Raw genomic sequence first — 21,951 nt, forward strand, 5'->3', positions numbered from 1 at the left:
GCTTCATTTGTATAAAATTAGTTTTTATATATATATATATATATATATATATATATATATATATATATATATATATATATATATATATATATATATATATTTGATTATATACAGCTACTCGGCTAACATGTACGAATGACTGTCATATATCCTAGTTCCTCTGAAACCCCCGCCCTCAAGGGGCTCTGATTGGCCAGCAGCTAATTTAATGTGCCGTGATTCGCAGATCAGCTTTACGTGACCAGGAAAATTTTCACACATCTTCAAGCACATGCTTTTGCACTAGGTAAACACTTTCAGTCAGAGTAGCTGTTAGCTGTATCAGTTTGAGCCTGAATCAGACAGAAAATGAAGAGGACACAGCTGAACCTCATTTCCCATTGTTTACATTCTTGCTACAACACAGCGGTAACGCTAGATAATGTGCATGGATTTGATTAATTTTAACAAATAAAAATACTAACAGGTTGTGGCTCACAATCCACCGCTTCATCAGTTGGAGGAGTTTGGAGTTTTTATCAGAATCCAGCACAGAACTGAGGGAGATTCTGGAAGCTGTCCATTGTCAAATGCTAGCTGTATATTTTTTATAATTCTCTGGAACACAATTAAAATTAAACTGTAAGCACTTCTGTCTTTGTGTCGTGTCCGTTTAAAGCCCAAATACAGAAAGAGAACAAACTTTGTGGCAATAGCAGCGTTTGGACAGCATTTCAGTTTTCTCTGCTATAACATTACAGCGCCCCTTTACTGGACAGGGTGTATGCGCATAGTGAATGCACAGAACCAGAAGCCCATGTGATCTCACTAGCCTGGATGTTTTTTGTAGTCCTCAAACTTTGTTTGCTGTAGGCTTTGCTAAGCTAACTCTGTAAAGCCAATGTCTCCTTTGCATTGAACTTTGAGCGTAATACATTCAGAGATGTTGTTTGTTCACACAGCTACATTACACATCAACTAAGGTTTCAAATATGATATCATAGTGGACCACCTCTTTTAGGACAACGCGAAAGAATTCTGAAACCTAGATTTTTAATTAATTTTTTTATTATAGCATACTGAAGAATGTTGGGGGAAAACTGTTCTACTATGAATATTAATGGCTGCTTTTTCCAACCTTGTTCAGATTCAGAATTTGTTGTTTTGTGTTCGACAGAAGTTTAAAAGCACTTGAGTGTAAGAAAATAAGTGGATTTTCATTTTTGGGTGATATATTTCTTTAAATGCCTCTATGCTCTTCAGTAAAAGACCCAAAACCCAGGTAATTTAAATAAGCATTCATATCTCTTTATTTAATTATTTACAGCTTGGTTTGATTCATAGAAAAATACTGTTTTCTATGTACATGTGATTCTCAGGAATGTAAAGGTCGATGCGCACATTGACCGTGCACTCAGGACTGTGAGATCCCTGTAGTAGAGGAGCTGTTCACAGATCAGTTGACCACGAGCTTCAAGGCGCTTGTCCCATCTGAAGTGCTCCTGTGTGTGAGGGGTCTCAAGTTCCCAATTGCTGACTCCAGCATATATCCAGGCCCCGGGTCCTTCAGCAGAGCCTTAGTTGAAACCAAATTTGAAATTAAAAGGTCCAGAACCAAACGGATTGAACCCCTGGAAGTTTTCCCAGCCGCCATGGAAGTGGTGGTGATGTCCTCCACCCTGCTGACTCTCAGGATCCATGGGATCTTCACCCTGGTCAAACTTACTCCTCATCTCTGTAGAGAAATGAATAGCATGACACTGTTTACAGGTGCTTAACAACCAGTAGTGTAAAGTAACAAATTACAGATACTCAAACTACTGTAATGGAGCAGTTTTTCTAAGAAATAGTAATTTACTAAGTAGTTTTAAAAATGTGTACTTTTACTTTCCCTTGAGTACATTTTTAGTGCTGTATTGTACTTTACCTCCACTACTTTCCATCTACCTACAGTCACTACTTTATTATTTCTTGTCTACGGGAATTAGAAAAATAAGACCTGTGATTCCTGTCCAATCAAAGTTGCACATAGAAGGTAAATCGCTTCATAATGAACTACCTCAAGACATGGGCAATTTATAATTGCAGCAAACTGTTTGCAACCATTAAAAGTGTCCAAGAAGATGTTCAAAATATTTACACACATTGACCCAGAGACTTAAGATGAATGTCACTGATGAGATGATGATTGGATGTTTACTATACAATGACCGAAATGCCCTTAGATACCCAGCAGACACAAAACGTCAACAAGACGTCAGACTGACATTATACCGCAATGTTGAGGAATGCCTTTTGTTTGGAAATAAAAATCGGGTTGATGTCACAAGTCAATTTCAAGCTGACATCAATGTCCAACCTAAAGTCAACATCTAATGATGTTACAGCTTGACGTTGTGTGGATGTTACCACTGTGACGCCTATCAGATGTTGGATTTTGGTTGCCATACCTGACGAATAAAGGTCAGTATTTGATGTTGGATTTTGGGCACTTTCTAACAACCTAATCAACGAAATATCAACTTCATTATTGGACATCAAAATAATGTTGTCCTAAGACATTTGCTGAACATTGAATTTTGGTTACCTGACATCACAACCTAAATCTAACTTAATATTAACGTCTTATGATGTTGTGTGCCTGCTGGGCAATAAGTAAAGGCACTACAGAAATTTACGTTTACACACATCTACAAATTATATGTAAACGCATCAACTTTTTACAGCGTAATAATCACTACTCATTAATACTTTTGGAAGGTCTACTTTTTAATCATACTTTAAGCAGTGATTACAACAAATACTTTTTCACTCCATTTTTGGGCCAGAAATAGTACTTTTACACCGGATATGATTATTCGGTACTCTTTCCACCACTGTTAACTACTAAGATTAAACCGCTCCTAATATGCCATTTTAAAGGTTACTAGATTTGTTTAGAAGGTTAACAAGCATCCAAAGTCAATACAGTTAAATTAAACGATGAACACTACTGCATTAGCTCTCTTCTTACAGGGTCTGAAATAAATCATTAAAGTTTTTTTAACCCCCCCTTTTTAAGTTTTCTCTCCTTTTTATTGGTCAAACAGGCTAGGTTCTTGTGATTTGTCAACTACTTGAAGGGATATCTCAGCCAAAAGAAAAACATATACAGTACTATAGCTGATGGAGCAAATCAATCCCAAACTCCCAATTTTTTTTTATGAGTGAAAACTGTATTTTAATGCTAATATTTATTTTAATTCATAAGTATAGTTGGTATAATATTAATAGTTTTGAGTTATTATTATTCATTTGTTTGCTTTTTACTGCCATATCAGCAACTTATGGCCATTTCATTCATGACAAGATCGATATAGATAAAACATTACATATTAATAACAACAACTTCACAGTTAATTAAGATATTTAAAAGTAAAATTAATTGACATTAAAAACATTAGTCATGATTAGGTAAGAGTTTTCAGTTCGATATATGATAAATAACCTATAATGTATCCATCAATGTGCTCTCAGTATAAAAATCTTGTATCCAATCAATACTAGTAATAGCCTAAACTTGAAATATTTACACATAATGTTGCTTTAATATACACATAGATAAGTAATAGAAATGTTAAGTGGTTTGTGAGGCTACAAATATCAGTTGATTTGTACAGATATAATATTTTCTTTAAATAGTCATCTGCTGATGCCACAAAATATTATTTCTGTCTGTAAAATGTGTTTCAATTCATTATATTTCTGATTATAAAATCTCTTAAATTTTCAACACAGAAGTGAATTGCTCTCATCAGAAATAAATCAAACAGACTCTCTCATTGGCTGTTTGCTGTACGTGTCACACTGTGAGCTGTGTGCAGTCCACTAACTCTGGATTAAACCCTGAGATAACAGAGAAAGTTTATTTCAAGCATTTTAAGACCACCAGATTTGAGTTGTTTGGTTTTGTAAACCCAAAGATTGGCCTATTCTGTATCCCAGAGTTTGTTCAACTCATTTTGTGCAACAGTCCTCTCTGATTGATGATTTTGATTTTTGGTGACTTTTAAACCAGCCATGACACTAAACTGTACCTGGGTCAGTGAGGACTTCTTTGGCTTGAGCGATGTCTATAAACTTCTTCTCTGCCTTCTTCTTCTCCTCTGCATCCTGGAAGTTGTCTGGATGCCACTGCTGTGCCAGCTTTCTATAGGCTTTCAAGATCTCCTTCTTCTGGGCCGTTCTGCAACCACAAAACATTCTTGAGTGTGTTCATTCATTATTATCGGGCCTCTGCATTGATGAACATCTGACTGAGAGTCATGGTGTGTGAGTGTATGCGTGTTGTCAAACCTCTTGACACCCAGGATCTTGTAGTAATCCCTCTTCTTGGACTGTTTGAGGAGGCGCTGGGCTCGCTCCAGACCCTCCTTGATCTGCCGGTCGTTTTCACTGTACTCTTTAGCGCTCTGAAAGTCTTTAATGGCTGAAAAAAAGGACATAATTCTGTCAGTTATTTTGATGAGAAATCTTGAGGAAACATTAAAAGAGTTCAAAAGAGTTTGTTTTATAGTTAAAATGAGGAATTCTAGAAACATTAATGATCGTGAGGTCACACTTTACAATAAGGTTCATAAATTAATGCACACACTAACATGAACAATATTTGTACAGCATTTATTAATCAAAATTAAACATTTACTAATGCATTATTAACCAAGTTCATGCTTGTTAACATTAGTTAATGCATCATCAATTAACATGAACTTACAATGAACAATTGTATTTTCATTAACAACCATGAACAAATACTTTAGCAAATATATTTTGTCATTTGTTCATGTTAATAAATGCATTAACTAACATTAGTCAGATTTTTAAGAGGATATTTTACAGATAATCCTTCAGATTTGTCTAAAATATAGACTGTAATACACAACTGACATATTTAATTTCTTATAAATAAACTAACATAACTTTAATCCATTTTATATCATATTTTATGGACCGATATCTACATGACAACATGACAAACTTCTTTAAATTATAAATGCTGAAAAGTACAAATATAAGTATAAATAAGTGCTGATAATATACTCTAAAATGGATTTAATGTTTAACTTGTCATAATTAATATATATACACGTTTTATCATTTAATTGGCAAAGCATGTTTTCAATTTAACTGTATGTAATATTTGTAAACAAATAAGACTTTTTAAATGAGCATATTTATAACATGAGCAAAAACTACTTATAATTTATAATAAATAACACTGACATTAAAAATGTCTCAATAGTAACACAAAGGGCCCTATCATACACTCGGCGCAGTGTGGCGCAAGGCGTTGCGCAGTAGTCTTTTGGTAGTTTCAGCTTGGCGCAAGAGTCATTTTGAGGCGTTGCTCTACGCTGTTTAAATAGCAATTGCATTAGCGCTCATTTTTGCGCCCATAGGCGTTCTGGTCTAAAAAGGAAGGCGTTCTGAGGCGTACCGCTGGCGCGTTGCTATTTTGAGAATCTATAATAGATTTTTCATTAGACCAAAACTAACCCGGTATAAACTCCAGCGCAGAGTTGCGCCTCGCTTACGCACTGCTTAATACGCACAAGAGAGCAATAGGCAAATATCTTTACATATGAAAAAATTTAAATATTAAGGATATATATAGGATATAATAAGAATAGATATAGAATATAAATATAAAGGATTAAAATATAACAAAACATTATTTTCTAGCCTACATAAATATGAAAAACCACTGCTTTTATGTCTTCTTCATCTCAGGAGGCTTTTTCAGTTCATTCATAACAATTTGCTTTTGTGTAATGTTTTTACTATTAGCAGTATTATTTATTATATCCATATTTATATTTGTTTTATTAAAAACAAGCTTAGATTTGCCCACCTATCAGGTTTTAGACCATATGGGGCAAAGCATGTGTTTTAGGATATAACTCAGGTTTTTGAGCACATTTTGCTATTATTATTCATTTATTCGTTTGCTGGACATTAGAAATGAATTTAGAAATAGTTTTGAAACTAATCTTTGCTCTTAACAAACAAAAGTATTTATTTATAGACTAATTGATGTCTGTGCGTAAAGGTTGTTCCTATCCAAGAGCGAAATTGAAAGTGATCCATTATCTCTCATTATCACGCAGTAGATGCTCTGTTTAACAGTTTTCTGTTAAAAACTGTTAACTGTTTGCTAGTGAAATGCTCATTTTTTCCACTTATTTGCTTCCTGTAAATAGCGAATGCGCTATTGGCGCGACGCAGCTGACTCTTAAAGGGAATGGGAGATGAGATTCTAATTGGTTTATTCTCAAAACACACCTATAACTTATTAAGAAAATAAACTCAACCCTTTTAGAACATGCGCCACGGCGCAAGGCAGATTTTCCGTCCTTAAATTAGCAAAAACGCGTCCTGACACTCCCTGAAAGCATTTGCGCCCTGCGTTTTGCGCTCTGCGCATGGACCATCAAAATAAAGCCCAAACACTGTATTGGCCTCAAGATTTTCCTGTTTTTTTTAAAACAAATTGTAAATGAGCTTTAAATAAAATTATCAGCAGAGAAAATATATTAAAGGCTGATAATGTAGAAAGTGTTTTATTTTATTCTTAAATTAATAAATGCGTTTTTAAAATGTACCTAACAAAGATTTTTCATTTTTACTCATATAGTCCATTTCAATGTTGTCAGGTCATTGGCCCATGAACATTTCCTGCTTGTTATGAAACCTTATAACTGTAATAAGAGGCAATTCAATCATAAATTAAAGTTAGAACATCCATCATAACATTATTGATCAATATGTGGCTCTTTTTAGATGATCTGAAGGAGGAAGTAGGCTGGGACCATCGTTTTTGTTTACGTCCCTCAAAATGGTCTATATTATTTTTTATTTAATAGCAATCGTTCAATTTTTCATAACTATATGTCTTTAAATCCCTGTAGTGTAGTTTTGGGTGGGTGTTGTTCAGTATTTCCAGTACCTTCTTCATACTGGTCGTCCTGCAGTAAAGCTTCAGCTCGGTCTTTCAGAGCATTGACATTCTGAGGATCAGTGTTTAGCACTTCACTGCACACTGAAATGGCTCTGGCGGTTTGCTGGTCCTGTGAAATAAAAGTGAAACCTGTTCACTTACAGTATGTTAATTCAGCACAGACGCAGCGTATGTTTTAGCTGACAGCGACATCTTGTGGACAGAAGCTCATCCTCACCTTTGATAAGCAGTGGCACATGCGTTCTTTAGCGTTCAGTGTGAAGTGGGGAACATTCGGTTCAGTCTTCATAACAGACTCGTATTTACTGACTGCATCACTGTACCTGTGCATTTACGAAAACAAACAACATTTAGATTATTTAGACAGTTGATCAATAGGTGTACATTTACTTCAAATACTTAAAATTTCCTGCACAAATAAAAAAAATGCGAGGCTACTTTTATTTAGCAAAAATTAGTGGAATACTATTTTTTCTTTTTTTTTTCAAATAAATGCTGTTTTCAGAACTTTTCTCCATAAAACATCGTTGTTTTTTTTACCACAAATAAACCCTAAAAAAAGTTTTTACAATTTTAACTAAGCTATTCTGCACTACATTTACAATGTAATATACATCTAATTACTCATATTAATTAAATAATTATTTCTAAACACTGAATCAGTATATCATGATCCCATTATATAGATCATGTTGCAATGATGAACATTAAACATTCAGCTATACCATTATAGTGAACTACATTGTAAAATATATTTAAAAAGTCAGTCATATCAAACTGTAAATCTGCATTTCACATTATTACAGTTTTACTGTATTTTGATCACCCACCCTACTGGGTGTGTGGGTGTGTGTGTAGCCAGATACATAATTACATAATACATAATTGAAATAACATACACTGCCATCCATGCATTATTAGCATTCATGAGTATTTCAAAATTTTCTAGCATTTATGCTTCATAGTATAATGCAATATTTAGTAAAATGAGCCACTCTATTAATAGCAACAATTGTTTTTTAAATATAGTCAGCTCTATATTTTCATTGTTATCTCAAAATGTCCATTTAAAAGACACAGATATTACATTCATTAAAATGCATTTACTAATGTAATTAAAATCAAGATTATATAATAAAATACATTCTGGGATGTGTTATTTCAGTCTCTAGAAGTACCAGTATCATATATAATTAATACAATTATAAATCATTTTAATAGCATTGGAAAAAAAAAAAAAAGCAACAACACAAAATCAGATGTAGCCTAAAAATGTATAGATTTAGAAAGACGTACTTCTCCTGCTGGATAAGTTCTTCAGCAGACTGAATCTGCTTGTTGAGCTTCTTCACTTGTTTGTAGTGGCTGAAGCACTGCTTATGATCCTGGTCCAGTTTCAAACACTCCCTCACCTCACTGAACACACAAACAAAAGCTGAAATAATGGATCCAGCAGACAAAAGTTCACTACATCTTCAAAGTATAATATGTTTTGTAGCAGACAGGAACTCCAAGCTCCCAGACATAGGCTGCATTTACACTTGTGTGTTTTTTATTTTAAAACATACTACTTTCACTTTCTCCTGGATCAATGCATGTTACTGCATAATATACAGACTAAAACACAAAAAAAAAAAAAATAAATAAATATTTTTTACTATTTTCAAATATGTACGCGACTCCACATGCAATAGGGAAAGTAATTTTAAAAATCATCCTTGAAAAATTTGATAGATTCTTAATTTCGATTACTTTTCCTTGTTGATTTAATTTCCTTGTTAACCTAATTAGCAAACTTCAATTTAAATAGCTTAATACTATTGTCTTGCGAAATAGCTAGTACAAGATAATGTACCATCATCATCATCAAATTATTAAAAATTAGTCATTAAAACTACTGTTAAATTACAGAAATGGACAGCCTCTTTTGAATGCCTTGAAGATGATCACTAGATAATTGATTGCCAATATGTTTTATTTTTTTATGAGAGGGAGTGGTAAAGCATAAAATGTTCTGTGGGGTGTAATAACGCAGGTATTTCATTATTGTGCAATAACTGGCACTAGAAATGTGTCTTGTGTATCAGTTCTTTTACTAATTTACATATGTTTGCTAATTTATCGTTGTTTATCATTTGTGTACACGCATTTGTGAGAGAACTTATATGCACATAAAAATGCCTGAATATCAATCATACAGTAGGTAGGCCTATGATTGTTATATATACAGTTGAAGTCAGAATTATTCAACTAAATTCAATTCATCTTTATGTCTACAGTGCTTTTACAATGTAGATTGTGTCAAAGCAGCTTAACATGAAAGATAATATTAAATTGAAACTGTGTCAGTCCAGTTATTAGCCCTCCTGTTTATTATTTCTCACAAATTCTGTTTAACAGAGAAAAGATTTTTAAACATAATAGTTTTAATAACTCATTTCTAATAACGGATTTGTTTTATCTTTGCCATGATTACAGTAAATAATATTTGACTAGATATTTTGAGACACTTCTATACAGCTTAGTGACATTTAAAGGCTTAACTAGGCAAATTAGGTTAACTAGACAGTATAGGGTAATTAGGCACATTATTTTGTAATAATTGTTTGTTCTGTGGACTATTGATAAATATAGCTTAAAATGGGCTAATAATTTTGACCTTAAAATGTTTTATATAAAAAATCAAAAACTGCTTTTATTCTAGTTTATTCTGCTTTTAAAATAGTTCAAATAAGACTTAATAAAATAAAGACAGTAGTGTAAATGTAGGCTTAATACACAAATAATAAGATGTTGTCTTACTTGAGGGACATCTCATGGTCTCCCAGGTCATAATAGATGGTACTGAGCTTGTAAAAGGCCTGAGTGTTGTCACTTTTCAGTTTTGAAGCAGCCTTAAGGTCGCTGATAGCTTTGCCCAGCTCCCCCATCTGAATGAAGCACTCGGCCCGCATCTCTCTGGAGTCCACATCCCAAACACACGTCTGTCAACAGGACAAGCTAATGCTCAAATGCAATCCGTTGTTTGCTTTTTATTTTAATAGTAATATGAAATATGTACTGTTTATAGTTTTTGCAGCGCAAACTATCATGCCAATTCAGAACAAAGAGTTCTCTTACAAAGCACATACAATCCCTTTTCTTTTTTGTACCAGGATTTTATCAAGGTGGCTCACTTACAGTAAAATGAACCTCTTAATGCCAATGCAAATATTTGTGTCACTATTGAGAAAGAAATTTTATGTTATTATATGTTATAAATTGTTTTTTTTTTTTTTTTACCTTCATTTTAAAAGTTTTAGTCAAAGGAGTTGTTTTTGTTTTGTAAGATAACTATAACTTTCATTTTATTACTTTATTATGTCTCTTTATTCTGAGCCAAAATATACAGCTTTTCTCAGTCTCTTTGGTACATTTCACAGATTAGAATTGAAACTTGCAAAGCAGCAAGTGCATTTCCCAAAACAATTCATACAAATAGCAAAACACTGTGGATTACCTGCAAAACTCAGTCTCTAGCACAAAGTACTTAGTTCATCTCTCAAAACTACTCTCTAACTAAAATTTCTGTATCAATGAACAAGTTAGTGTCATCAGAATTACGAGTCCTTGTGTCATTGTGTATGGATAAGACAGAAATTTCTCAGTCATGTAGTAAATACTACAGTGTACACTGGAAGGGTCTGCTTGTGTAAACAATGGCAATTTTCAGTTTTTATCAGTGGCTTTGCTGCATTTCTCACTACACTATTTACATTTGCACAACAGTTAATGCATTTCTCAAAACAATTAGTACAAACTGATAACTTAGTTTTTAACCTGCAAAAGCATGTCACTTGCTCAAAATAGATAGCTCATTCCTCAAACACAAGTATTCATGTCAATGAAAGTGTCAGTGTCAAGATGAAAAGTCCTGACACCATTGTTTATGAACAAGATAGTCAAATGGCTTAGTCATGTTTTCATTATGACAGTTTAGTCTGTACATTAAAAATAAAAATAAAATAAAAATAAAAAAAGTCAGATTTTGGTGACATGTCCTAAAAAAGCTCAAGACAGCACTATAGACTATTTGCACACCAATATGAAAACTACAGTAAAGTTAGACATCACTGCATTTAGTGAGGTATCCGAGTACAAGACACTGAATATGTATGTTTCACATTTTACTGCATTTGCTCTTTGCAATTCTAATTTATTCACAGCACTTCGCAAAAGAATAAATACAGCCTTATTTACAACAAACAAACTTACTTTGGGTAGAGGTGTGCACAACTGGAAACAATATTGCAGTCATATTAGAACTGAACCTACAACATATATAGGTCTGTAAATTAATCACGAAATTGTTCAATTTAGAAGACATTTTCGGGGGGAAAAAAAAAAAAGATTTTAAAAATTTTGCTTGACAGATTTTGACAACCAGTTCAACATTTTTGTATGTAATGACTCGAGTAATGATATGAGGACTATTAGTTTTATATGGAATGACTATTCAGCATTCACAAGTTTAGTTAATTTAGAAAAACTGACATGACATATGCAAATTATAAGGTTATAAAACTGCAGAGTTGTATGAAAGCAGTTGATGCATTTACAAAGGCATCTGCAATCTGTTGGAAGGAATGAGAAACTGCTACGATGATGTGCACAAATGACTAATTGTTTTGAGAAAGGCATTAACTGTTGTGCAAATGTAAACAGTGTTGTGAAAAATCCCCCAAAGCCACTGAGAAAAACTGTAAATAATTTGCAATGACTTACAAAAGATGCTCATTAAAATGTCATGCATAGTTTATAAACAAAACATTAATTACATGCATATTTAGACTAGTAATTATTTGATGTTGTATTAAAATATTCTATTTAAGGCACACAGTCTACACAGTCTTTAAGTTAAACATTATTTAAATCCCAATGACTTGTCAATTTAAATCTTTAAGGGATAGTTCACCCCAAAAAAATCCTCAACATTTATTCTATATAAACTTTATAAACTTTGATCGAGTTCTTTCTGTGTTTTACACAAAACAAGATATTCTGAAGAATGTTGGGAAACAAAGCTATTGACATTCATAGAAGAAACAAAAATACTATTGAAGGCAAGTTTTACAACATTCTTCAGTATATTTTCCTTTGTGTTCGACAGAAAAAAGAAACTGACACAAGTGGAGGATCAGTAATGGGTGAAAGAATTCAAATTTGAGTGAACTGTCCTTTACTTTGCCACTAACTCATTTTACCCATTTTCAGCAAGGATTTATTAAAATCCCTTTATGTATACAATTTCTTTAAATTTTCTATTCTATTAAAATACTTTGATATAAATACTATAATATTTTATACATATTCTAATGAATCATTATACTAATTAATAACAAATAAAAAATATGATAAAAAAACATTAAAAACTTATATATAAAACATCAAAAGTAATGTCTTTTATGTATATTTAAAACAAATCTGTTTTAAACATAAAAACAGTCGTATTTTAGTACTTCAAGTTAAAATATATTTTTTTTTAAATACAGTTGCTTTGGTCCATAATTGTATTTTAATATATTATTTCAGTTAGCGTTTACTTAATTAAAAGTAATGCATTTTTATGGTTTTAGTTACTGAGAAAACCCTGATAGAGGTGAACTCACATCAATGATGATGTCGAGGTGTGATGCGGCAGAGCTATATTCTCGGTGTTTGAAATCACTCTGTGCCTGCGACACCAGTCTCTGAATTTCATCAGACTTCTTCAGCTGACTCTGTGCTTCCTGCTCTTCCCTGCTGCTTGGGTTTGATTTGAGCTGATGACAAAAAGACACAGCGTTATCCTTAAGAGAATATATGGATAATATGTTTCAGAACAGCACAATAGTTTTATTATATTAGACTTGTAATTTACCCCACTGACCACCTCTGCCGAAGGAAGATTAAATTAAATCATGTTTTATTATAGGTGATACACTTGAAATTGTGACATGTAGAAAGCACTGTAATTTGGCAGATTTTGAACAATGATCTCAAAACTTCTTTCCATGCTAAATAGGCATACACTGATCAAACAGTTTTAGTTTAATACATAAAACCTGAATATTTAAACACTGTGTTCAACCAGCACTGATCTTATTTGCAATATTTCTGCCTCACTTTCATAACAGTTTCAGAATTATTTAACGATATAATACAAAATGCAACGCACTGTAAAGAGTACAAAAATTATATACATTTGAATGAAACCTACAACATATCTGTCACAATTTAATATTTAAATAATTTAAATAATATATGACATCTGGAAATTGTGTGGATTATTGTAAGAAGTCATTTATAGTACAGACTAAGAATTGTCTAGAAGTATCTGATTGGTGCATCCCTGATTACGAACCTAATGTTACTCACCACTTTTTTGAAATCACTTTCAGCTTCATCAAGTTTACCGTGTTTCAGCAGTAGGTTTCCTCTCTGAAGCCTTGCCTGAGTATTGAAAACAAACAATGTTCATTTTTGGATGAAACCATGTGAAAATATGTTGAAATTCTGAAAAAAAAAATTGATATAAAAATATTACATATAAAAATAATAAAGGAGGCAGGCTAAGATTTAGTTTAATTCTGCACAAAATGTAATACCCTCTTATCTTAAATTTGATGGGTATTTTGTTCATTTTGGTGCATTTATTGTTACAAGACCTTGTTAAATTATTAACCTAATAGACAGCCTCGGCTGAATGAAAACATATTGCAGGAGACCTCAAAAACAAAACCAGGGTACCCAAGCATTACAGGGCCACTTTAATGTGTGCAATGAATCTGAAAACTCACCGACGTGAAGTCCGGTTTAAGTTCGATGACTTTGCTGAGGTCTGGTAGTGCAGATTTTGACTTTCCCATGGCTAGGTATACAGTTGCTCTCCTATAAAATGCCATGTAATTTTTGGGTTCTCCATCTGAAAATTAGAAAGATAGATAGATAGATATTATACATAGATAATTACTATTAGATAAATATATGTATACAGAAAGACAGAGTACACCTTATATTTCTGGGCTTGCCAGAAACCAGTGATAATACTTTATACATTTTTTAATATGAATATGTCAAAACTCAATGAATTTGTAATTTGATCAAAAACACAATATTCACTACACTTACAAAGCTGACAGAAGAAAAATAAATTGTTTTTAACCACTAAGATTGAGTTTGTCTGAAAGAACAACAGCATATACATCCCTTATGACTCAACAGTGAGCATTTTAGGGTGAACTATTGCTTTAAGAGGTACATTTTCTAATTAAAAATTAGAAATTAAATTAAGAAACTAAAACTAAATTAAGAAGACTGACCAACAGCAGCGTGAAAGTGAGAGAGAGCATCAGCCAGCTGTCCTGCAGCCAGAAGCTTCTTCCCCATCTCCAGATGATTCTCAACGCCACCATCCTTCCCTCCATTGACTCCTGCGACACATACAATACATAACAAATAAATAATCTGAAGCCTAGAATAAACCACAGAGTATAACGACGTATACTGTACACGCACTAAGTTACCTGTACCGTTCAGTAGTAAACATACCTGTAGTAGAGTAGTGCACATTCAAATAGACTGTAGTTATCATGGTTGGCATAATGCCTCAACTCAAATCTTTTTTTGTACATGTATTCACTGAGTATAGTCAGATAAACTACGTTTGAAACGACTTTAGTGAAGTACAGCAGTGGAAACCTCAGTGAAACACAGTGTCATCATACTGACTACTGTGACAGTTCACCATATGCACTTTATGAGTATCATATGTGGACATTCAGCTTGGGTTGTTTTCACTTTGTTTTGATTTTAATAATGAGAAAAACAAAGGCACTTCCTCAAACAGATGTTACGAAGACGAATTATCAGTTTACAACAAACATGGTTAAAATAATTTCTTATAATTAACCAGCACAAGGACTGATCACTTACCTTCATATCGAAGATCGATCAAAACTAGCAGGAAAGGAACGTAGCTTAGCAATTTGTGCGCCACTGGGCTTACGGCAACCATGTTTTCTTTTTCTTCCCAACGTCAAATCACTGATTTAATACATAAAGTTGGCGAAGACACGCTGGGCATTCGCATATCTGTCAGGCCAGCGGACATCATGCTCACTGGTCGTGGGTCGCTTTGATTGGCTGATATTTCTCTAAGCCCCGCCCGTCAAGCACTGCTCAACGGAGAGTAGCCACGGCATCATTATTTTGATTTAGTTTGCGCATGCGCGGCAGTGTCTGTTTCACATTGGTGGAGAGAGGAATGAAGCTGTGTGATGTGGTTACGATAAGAAACTTGTACAGTTTATCCTTCTGAAAAAGATGTTTTTATTATTTATGATAAAGTAAGACTGCCACCAGATGTGACCTTAATTGTCAAACTTTGTCATTTTATGAAGCGCTAATAAAAATAAAAAGTATCTAGTATTATCTTTTTCATAGTTCTGGGATAAAAAAGGATGCACTTACACAAGTCCTTAAATGTTGATACAGTGTAGCAGTCTCAGTTGTTTCTTTGTTTCAATTCCTGAGGTGACTGGCAGGAACTTTCAGACAATTCAGATAGTCACGCTTTTCTGTCCTGGAATCCTCATAAGAAATATGTAAACATAACATACAGTATACAGGTATTTTAAACAAAAAATCCTGTGTCTAAAAGAGACACTTTAGGTTTAAGACTTTATCTGACAAACAATTCAGGAACATTAGTAAATAATTTGTAGGATTTTTTTTGTTACACAAAACATTTTTTTAAGAAATGGTGTATATATACAAACAAATTAAGTTGAACGTCATTAAGCTTAATTTGAATGTTTAAATTCAACACAAATACATTGTTTGCAACAGTTCTGCATGCAACACTTTTTTCAGAAAGGATTTTTGTGTTTCTCAAAGATTAATTTAAAAAGTTGTAACCATGGGCCTTTGGAAGAAGATAGTTGCTTTGTTTTTGCTATAAAAAATTTGCATTTACAAATCAAAGTACTGAACATGCATCATCTGTCCAATGCTTGGTAATGGCAGTACACTTTTCAGTTAACTGACACACAACAAAAGGATGATAACCTTGTGCAACTGATACAATCACCATTTTTTAACTTCATCATTTTTAGAATAATTACTTACTCCCAGAGCAGTTCATATCGAAGTTGATATTTAGCCGCACCATGTTGGTGTTTCATAACATCTAATTTTTGATCGAGGTGGGTCATTAGCCCAAAGCTCAACCCCCGAGGAGGACCAGAACATACACTACGGACAGTGTAGCTTACCCAATTCACCCATGTCTTTGGACTTGTGGGGGAACCCAGAGCACCCGGAGGAAACCCATGCACACACAGGGAGAGCATGCAAACTCCACACAGAAATGCCAACTGCCAAGGCTCAAACCAGCGACCTTCTTGCTGTGAGGCGACATCGCTACCAACTGCGCCACCATGTTGTCATTTGGAATAATTAGAGAAATAGAGAAAGGGCTTCAAGCATTATAAAAAAGATAAAAGGATAATTATTATTCTCTCATTGTCTTAAATGCTATATATAAATTTTGTTGTCATTATTGGCTTTGTTTGTGCTTCATTTATTCAACTTATTACTATACCTTCTTCAAACCTATCACCATCTGTCAAAAAAAAACTTTTCTCAACATAGCGTTTATGATTAAGCAGTTAATTGTATGGATTTGAAAATAGTAGTGTGTAGTTAATTTTAAAAATTATATAATATATTGAGGGAGGCACAGTGGCTATCACTGTCGCCTCACAGCAAGAAGGTTGCTGGTTTGAGTCCTGGCTGGGTCGGTTTGCATTTCTGTGTTGAGTTTGCGTGTTCTCCCGATGTTCGCGTGGGTTTGAACTTAATTGGCCGTAGTGCGTGAGTGTGTGTGTGTGTGTGTGTGTGTGTGTGTGTGTGTGCGTGTGTGTGTGTGTGTGTGTGAATGAAAGAGTGTATGGGTTTTTCCCAGTACTGGGTTGCGGCTGAAAGAGCATCAGCTGCATAAAACACAGCTTCACAGTAACCAATGTGATTTGAACAATAAATATTGATATGGCAAAATGACCATAAATGGACTACACTGGATGTTTCAAAAGGATAAAATTCTAATATATCCTGCAACACAGCACACATAAAAAAACAGTACTTGCAGTTTACCATTGTCTCAAGTAAAAAGGTCTGTCCTGACTAAATGACTCCTGGTCTTTGCTCATAATCTGGGTCCTTTGGTTTAACTGTAATTCCCCTACACACCTTTGAGCTATTTCAGAGAACTGGTTTATCACTGGTTGATCTACATTCTGTTTATTAGTGAAAGTCATGGTTCGCCAACACATTCTCACTCCCAACTCGTCATATACTGACGCTTGGTCAGGAACCCTCGGCGTCAGTTATTGACGCACAGGGTACCCCTTTAGCGTCATATTTAGACGTGCAGGGATTCCCTATAGAATCTGTGCATGAGCCTGAGGCGTCATATGGAGACGCTGGAGGCTCGTATAATTACCAATAGATGTCAACGCAATTTTTAAAACCTGATTTACGCCTATTATCTTAGTTTTCTTATTTTAAAAATATGTAATTTTTATTTTGTTCATGAAAAGCGTCTGTAAACGGGGTCGAAACTACTGTATGAATAAACTTCGGCCCACGTGACATCCCTTCACGGTGAGTTTAACGCCGCTCTGCTATTGGTCAAACTGCATCAGCGGTGAGTTCTCAGATGAGTTCAACTGTCAACATTAAATATTACGTTAATGCTGCATAATATATTTTTATTGGAGATTAGTTGGTGTTTATAAATATGTTATCATTTACTTTATATTTAATGAGTGAAAATATATTCGGTTGTCCAGTTTAGGGTAACTATGCCTAATAAAACTTTGATTCATTCATATTATTTATTATTTTTTTACTTTAAAAAAAATATTAAATTTCAAGTACTAAGTTTAAAAATGTTTTCGGCTGATATTTTTCATTTTAAATTATTTATTAAAGTTGGAGTCATTGTATGTGGCGATCTATTTTTTACAGTCTATGCTCGCTATCCCAAGGTTCATTGCGATCCCAAGGTTCACTGCGGTTTTCCACAAGGTAAGTAAAAAGTAAACAAATAAACACGATTTGTTGATAAAGCATGTACTGTGAACTAGCGACGTTATCTAATTACATCAAGTTCATTTATTAAAAACATATTTTTCTCACATATAACGTTGGTCATGCATTAGAACAATATATACATTTTAAGATAAGGAACAGTGTAACCAGATTGTTGTTTTCCACAATAGAATTCGTGCAAAATCTATATATAATATGCAATATGCAACTCTAATAATACAAATGTATTCGTAATTGTTTCAATATTAAAGAACATCAAGTGTTTCCAAAGGCTTATTGTAAAAACAATTATTTTCCATGCCTTAAAACACACACACACACACACACACACACACACACACACACACACACATATATATATATATATATATATATATATATATATATATATATATATATATATATATATATATATATATATATAGCATAACAAAAGCTCAAGTATAACTTAAGCTGATGTGTCACACAATGAATATCATACACTATTACCAGTACAATTTGGCCTTTACCAATTTATTTAATAAAAGAAAGAATCTATCATCTCTAAATTGGGGTAAAGAGGCACAACAAGCTGTCTTCTTTTCAAATATTATGTCAGTCAGGATGGTAATGGTAAAATTCAAGGATTACCTTGCACCTTCTCAGAAATTTACCATTGATCAAATGTATTACAAGTGGCTGGATTGTTTTTAACACAAGCAACGTTTTTTTAAATCATTATCTTAAACAGATTAAGGCTCATTTTGGACTACATTAACATTACTTTACAACTGCTTAATGCAGTACTGATGTATCTAGTAGTTTAGTGGGTTTAACTAATGTCACATCTGTTTTTATTCATTTCAGATGCAGAAACTTTTGACATATGAATTCATCTTGACTAAGGGTAATGTTTTTGTTCAGAATTAATCATTATTTAAAATCATTGTATTTTCTTTGTTATTATGTACAGATTTTAAAAGAATGTACTTTCTTTTAATAAAGAACTCTTCACAGCACTGCAGCTAAACAGTCACAACCTCACAGAGCTGCACAACTGCCCCACTCAGATCAGTGTTGAAGCTGGAACCTCATCTTGTGTACAGCAAAGGCAGAGCTGAAAATTCACTGTTTGTCTTGTATTGTGTGGTAAGTCATAGTTTTATTAATTTTTTTATTTTATTGCAACACTAAGTAGTCCATTCTGTGGCCAATATGATATAAAGGGCCTAAAATGGGACTGATGTGATCATTGTTTTGATTTCTAGATAAGTACTCATGGGGCTACACATGCAGCTGAAGTTAGCTTCATTGAGTAGGACATTTCTTTCAGTATACTCTTAAAGAGATTCACCCAAAAATGAAGATTCTGTCATTATTGACTCATCCTTCACTTGTTCCAAATATGTCTGACTTGCTTACTTCAGTTAAACACAAAAAAATTATATTTTAAAGAAAGATGAAAACCTGCAAACATTAACTTCCATAGTATTTGTTTTTTCCTACTATGTATGTCAATGTTTTCAGCTTTCCAGCTTTCTTCAAAAAACTTCCTTCATGTTCAACACAAAGTAACTTGGAAGTTTTTAAAAAAGGTTTACAACCACTTAAAGGAGAGTAAATAGTGAACTATTCCTTTAACCCAATCTAGTTGACTTTACTAGAAAATTGTATAGAAACCCAGTGGCTTAAACCCCTTACATTTTATACAAGGTACAACTTAACAGCCATACTTGAATTAAAATATTACTGTAAGTTCAAGAAGATTGTAAAGGTTCTAGGTTAATTTAAAGTGGGCTGTTTAGTTTCACCTTGTGTAAAAACATAAAGGATTTAAGGCAACATGTTTCGATGCAGTTTTCTAATAAAGTCAACTAGTTTGGGTTAAGAGTGTAATGGGTTACAGTAATAGCAGTGAATCATGCAGGCATAAAATAAATGTTTAGCCATGTAAAGCAATAAGCTTGTTATAATTTAGAAATATTTTTAGGGTGGAGCACAGTATGCTGTTGTAGTTTTCATATAATTGATGAGTCAAACATGAGATGTGTTTTAAATTGCAAGACGTGAATTAACAATATGTTCATCAAGATTCAAATCTTGCATCTTATATTTTTTAAGGTTTTGGCCCAATAATACCCATATTCTGCTATTTAAAAAATCATGCTGGAATTTGTGTCAGCATTCCCTTCAATGAAAACTACAACAGTGGACATCAGTGGTGATAAAAATGTATGAGAAGGATAAGGGTGTTCATAATGAGAAGTGCAGTCACTATCCTGATCTCTGAGTTTGTAGAACTGACAGATCTGCTTGGAATAAATGGAAACATGCTGGAAATGTTTAACCTATTATACAGTTAATTCAAGAGTGCCAGGTTTAATGACACTTTACATATATAAATAAATATCACTGAACTTTCTAAATGAAACCTAACACTCATTCTTTGTTCAGTAATGATGTTGTGCACTTCTAATACTTTACAGTGGCAAAACCTGGAATAACACATGGGAGCCCTCCAGGAATTCCTGACACTTTACGCCCAAGTCTCCTCATGCTAACCGGATTGCAATATGACAGTCTAGTCAGCATAAACACCTGGACTCACCAAGCACACTTTGGTTCTCAGTGTTTTGTAAAAATAGTTTTTGCTATTCTTCAGTAAATACTTGAATATGTTTTGAACTTATTCTACTTTTGATGTTTAAGTTCAGAAAGTTGTTATTATAAACATAATTTGCATTTGTCATGAACTTGACTTCTTGTTGTTGTGAAAGCTGTTTATTATGATGGCATTTCCAAAGGCATCATTTGAAAAGATTTTTTGCAGTGCAGTTTTACTTGAGCTTGACATACCAGATGTATGACATGAATAAATATCACAAAATAAATATAATAATAATAATAATACAAAATATACATTTCCTTCAATTATAATTGTTTTTAATCATTTATATATGTATGGTAATATATTATTGCATTAAAAACTTATAAAATATATATTTTTGGTTAAAATATATATTTTTGCATTTTTGTGTGATTTTTATTATTTATTTTTATTTGTGGCATTATAAATAAATTATAAATGTTTCATTAAAAATGTATTGTGTTTATTTGCATACTCATTTACAATGAACTACTATTTATACTATTTAATGGGCACTATATTTGTCATTTAAGTTTGACATATATTTATATTTGTATACCTACATGATGCAGGGTTTAGTTACAGCAAATGCTTGAAATGTTTTCAAACATTAAGCTTTTTTATTATTTTATTATTCGTTTCAAATTAAGTATACTGCCTATGATCTGGTTTTACTATGATCATTTTGCACATCAGGTTACCCCCACAAAGTAATCTCACGGTAAATATACATTTGTATTTTTAATAAGACAATAAATAACATGTAATATTAATACACATTTTGATATTTAAGTTATGTTATAAGGTTATAATCAACCTTCAGCCGGAAGATTACCAAATAGAGACAAAGTGTGACGTAGATTGCGACGTTGTGATTGGACTATAACTTCAAAGCCAAATTAAAAGATCCTTCGTGTTGCTAACTATGTTTTGCTAACTTTGCCACTTTACTAACAGTGTCCTTTATCAATGAGTTATCGCTGTGTTTTAAATAGTTAACGATTAACCAAGATCGTAACCCTAAACTTAACCCTAACTACACCTTTCAAGGAACTACAATTTGTAGCGCCATGTCTTTCCCCTCCCATCTATACAGCGACAAAGGATTGTGGGTAATGTAGTTTAAAGCCTTTTTGTAATAAAATGGAACAGATACAAATTTTAATGAACTAAAGACTATCTGAATAAGGTAATTGTGCATATATTTATGACATAT

General features: G+C 33.1%; 1 protein-coding gene and 1 long non-coding RNA gene across 3 annotated transcripts; one reads left to right on the top strand and one right to left on the bottom strand.

Annotated features, from left to right (window-relative positions):
- Positions 1–1,262: 1,262 nt before the first annotated feature.
- On the bottom strand, positions 1,263–15,117 carry dnajc3a (DnaJ (Hsp40) homolog, subfamily C, member 3a). 2 transcript variants are annotated; one of them, XR_015498730.1, is made up of 12 exons: positions 14,930–15,117; positions 14,317–14,427; positions 13,795–13,919; positions 13,373–13,447; positions 12,625–12,777; positions 9,779–9,960; positions 8,273–8,392; positions 7,194–7,299; positions 6,469–7,085; positions 4,315–5,274; positions 4,056–4,204; positions 1,263–1,714 (listed from the first exon to the last, which is right to left on the bottom strand). XR_015498730.1 is itself a non-coding variant. In NM_199610.2 (12 exons), exons 1-12 carry the CDS (start codon positions 15,009–15,011, stop codon positions 1,557–1,559), a joined length of 1,515 nt encoding a protein of 504 aa, NP_955904.2. In that variant the 5' UTR covers positions 15,012–15,105; the 3' UTR covers positions 1,266–1,556. The 2 variants fall into 2 exon arrangements, 1 of the variants encoding a protein (NP_955904.2); NM_199610.2 differs by having other exon boundaries at positions 1,266–1,714; positions 4,315–4,447; positions 6,965–7,085; positions 14,930–15,105.
- Positions 15,118–17,529: 2,412 nt separating this feature from the next.
- LOC137490554 (uncharacterized) lies at positions 17,530–20,994 on the top strand. The gene is made up of 5 exons (XR_015499565.1): positions 17,530–17,659; positions 18,026–18,085; positions 18,956–18,995; positions 19,094–19,237; positions 20,575–20,994. It is a non-coding gene; the product is annotated as an uncharacterized LOC137490554 (long non-coding RNA).
- Positions 20,995–21,951: the final 957 nt, after the last annotated feature.

The sequence above is a fragment of the Danio rerio genome, chromosome 9 (assembly GCF_052040795.2).
Source record: "Danio rerio strain M-AB ecotype USA chromosome 9, GRCz13ab, whole genome shotgun sequence".
In the NCBI taxonomy this organism is placed as follows: domain Eukaryota; kingdom Metazoa; phylum Chordata; class Actinopteri; order Cypriniformes; family Danionidae; genus Danio; species Danio rerio.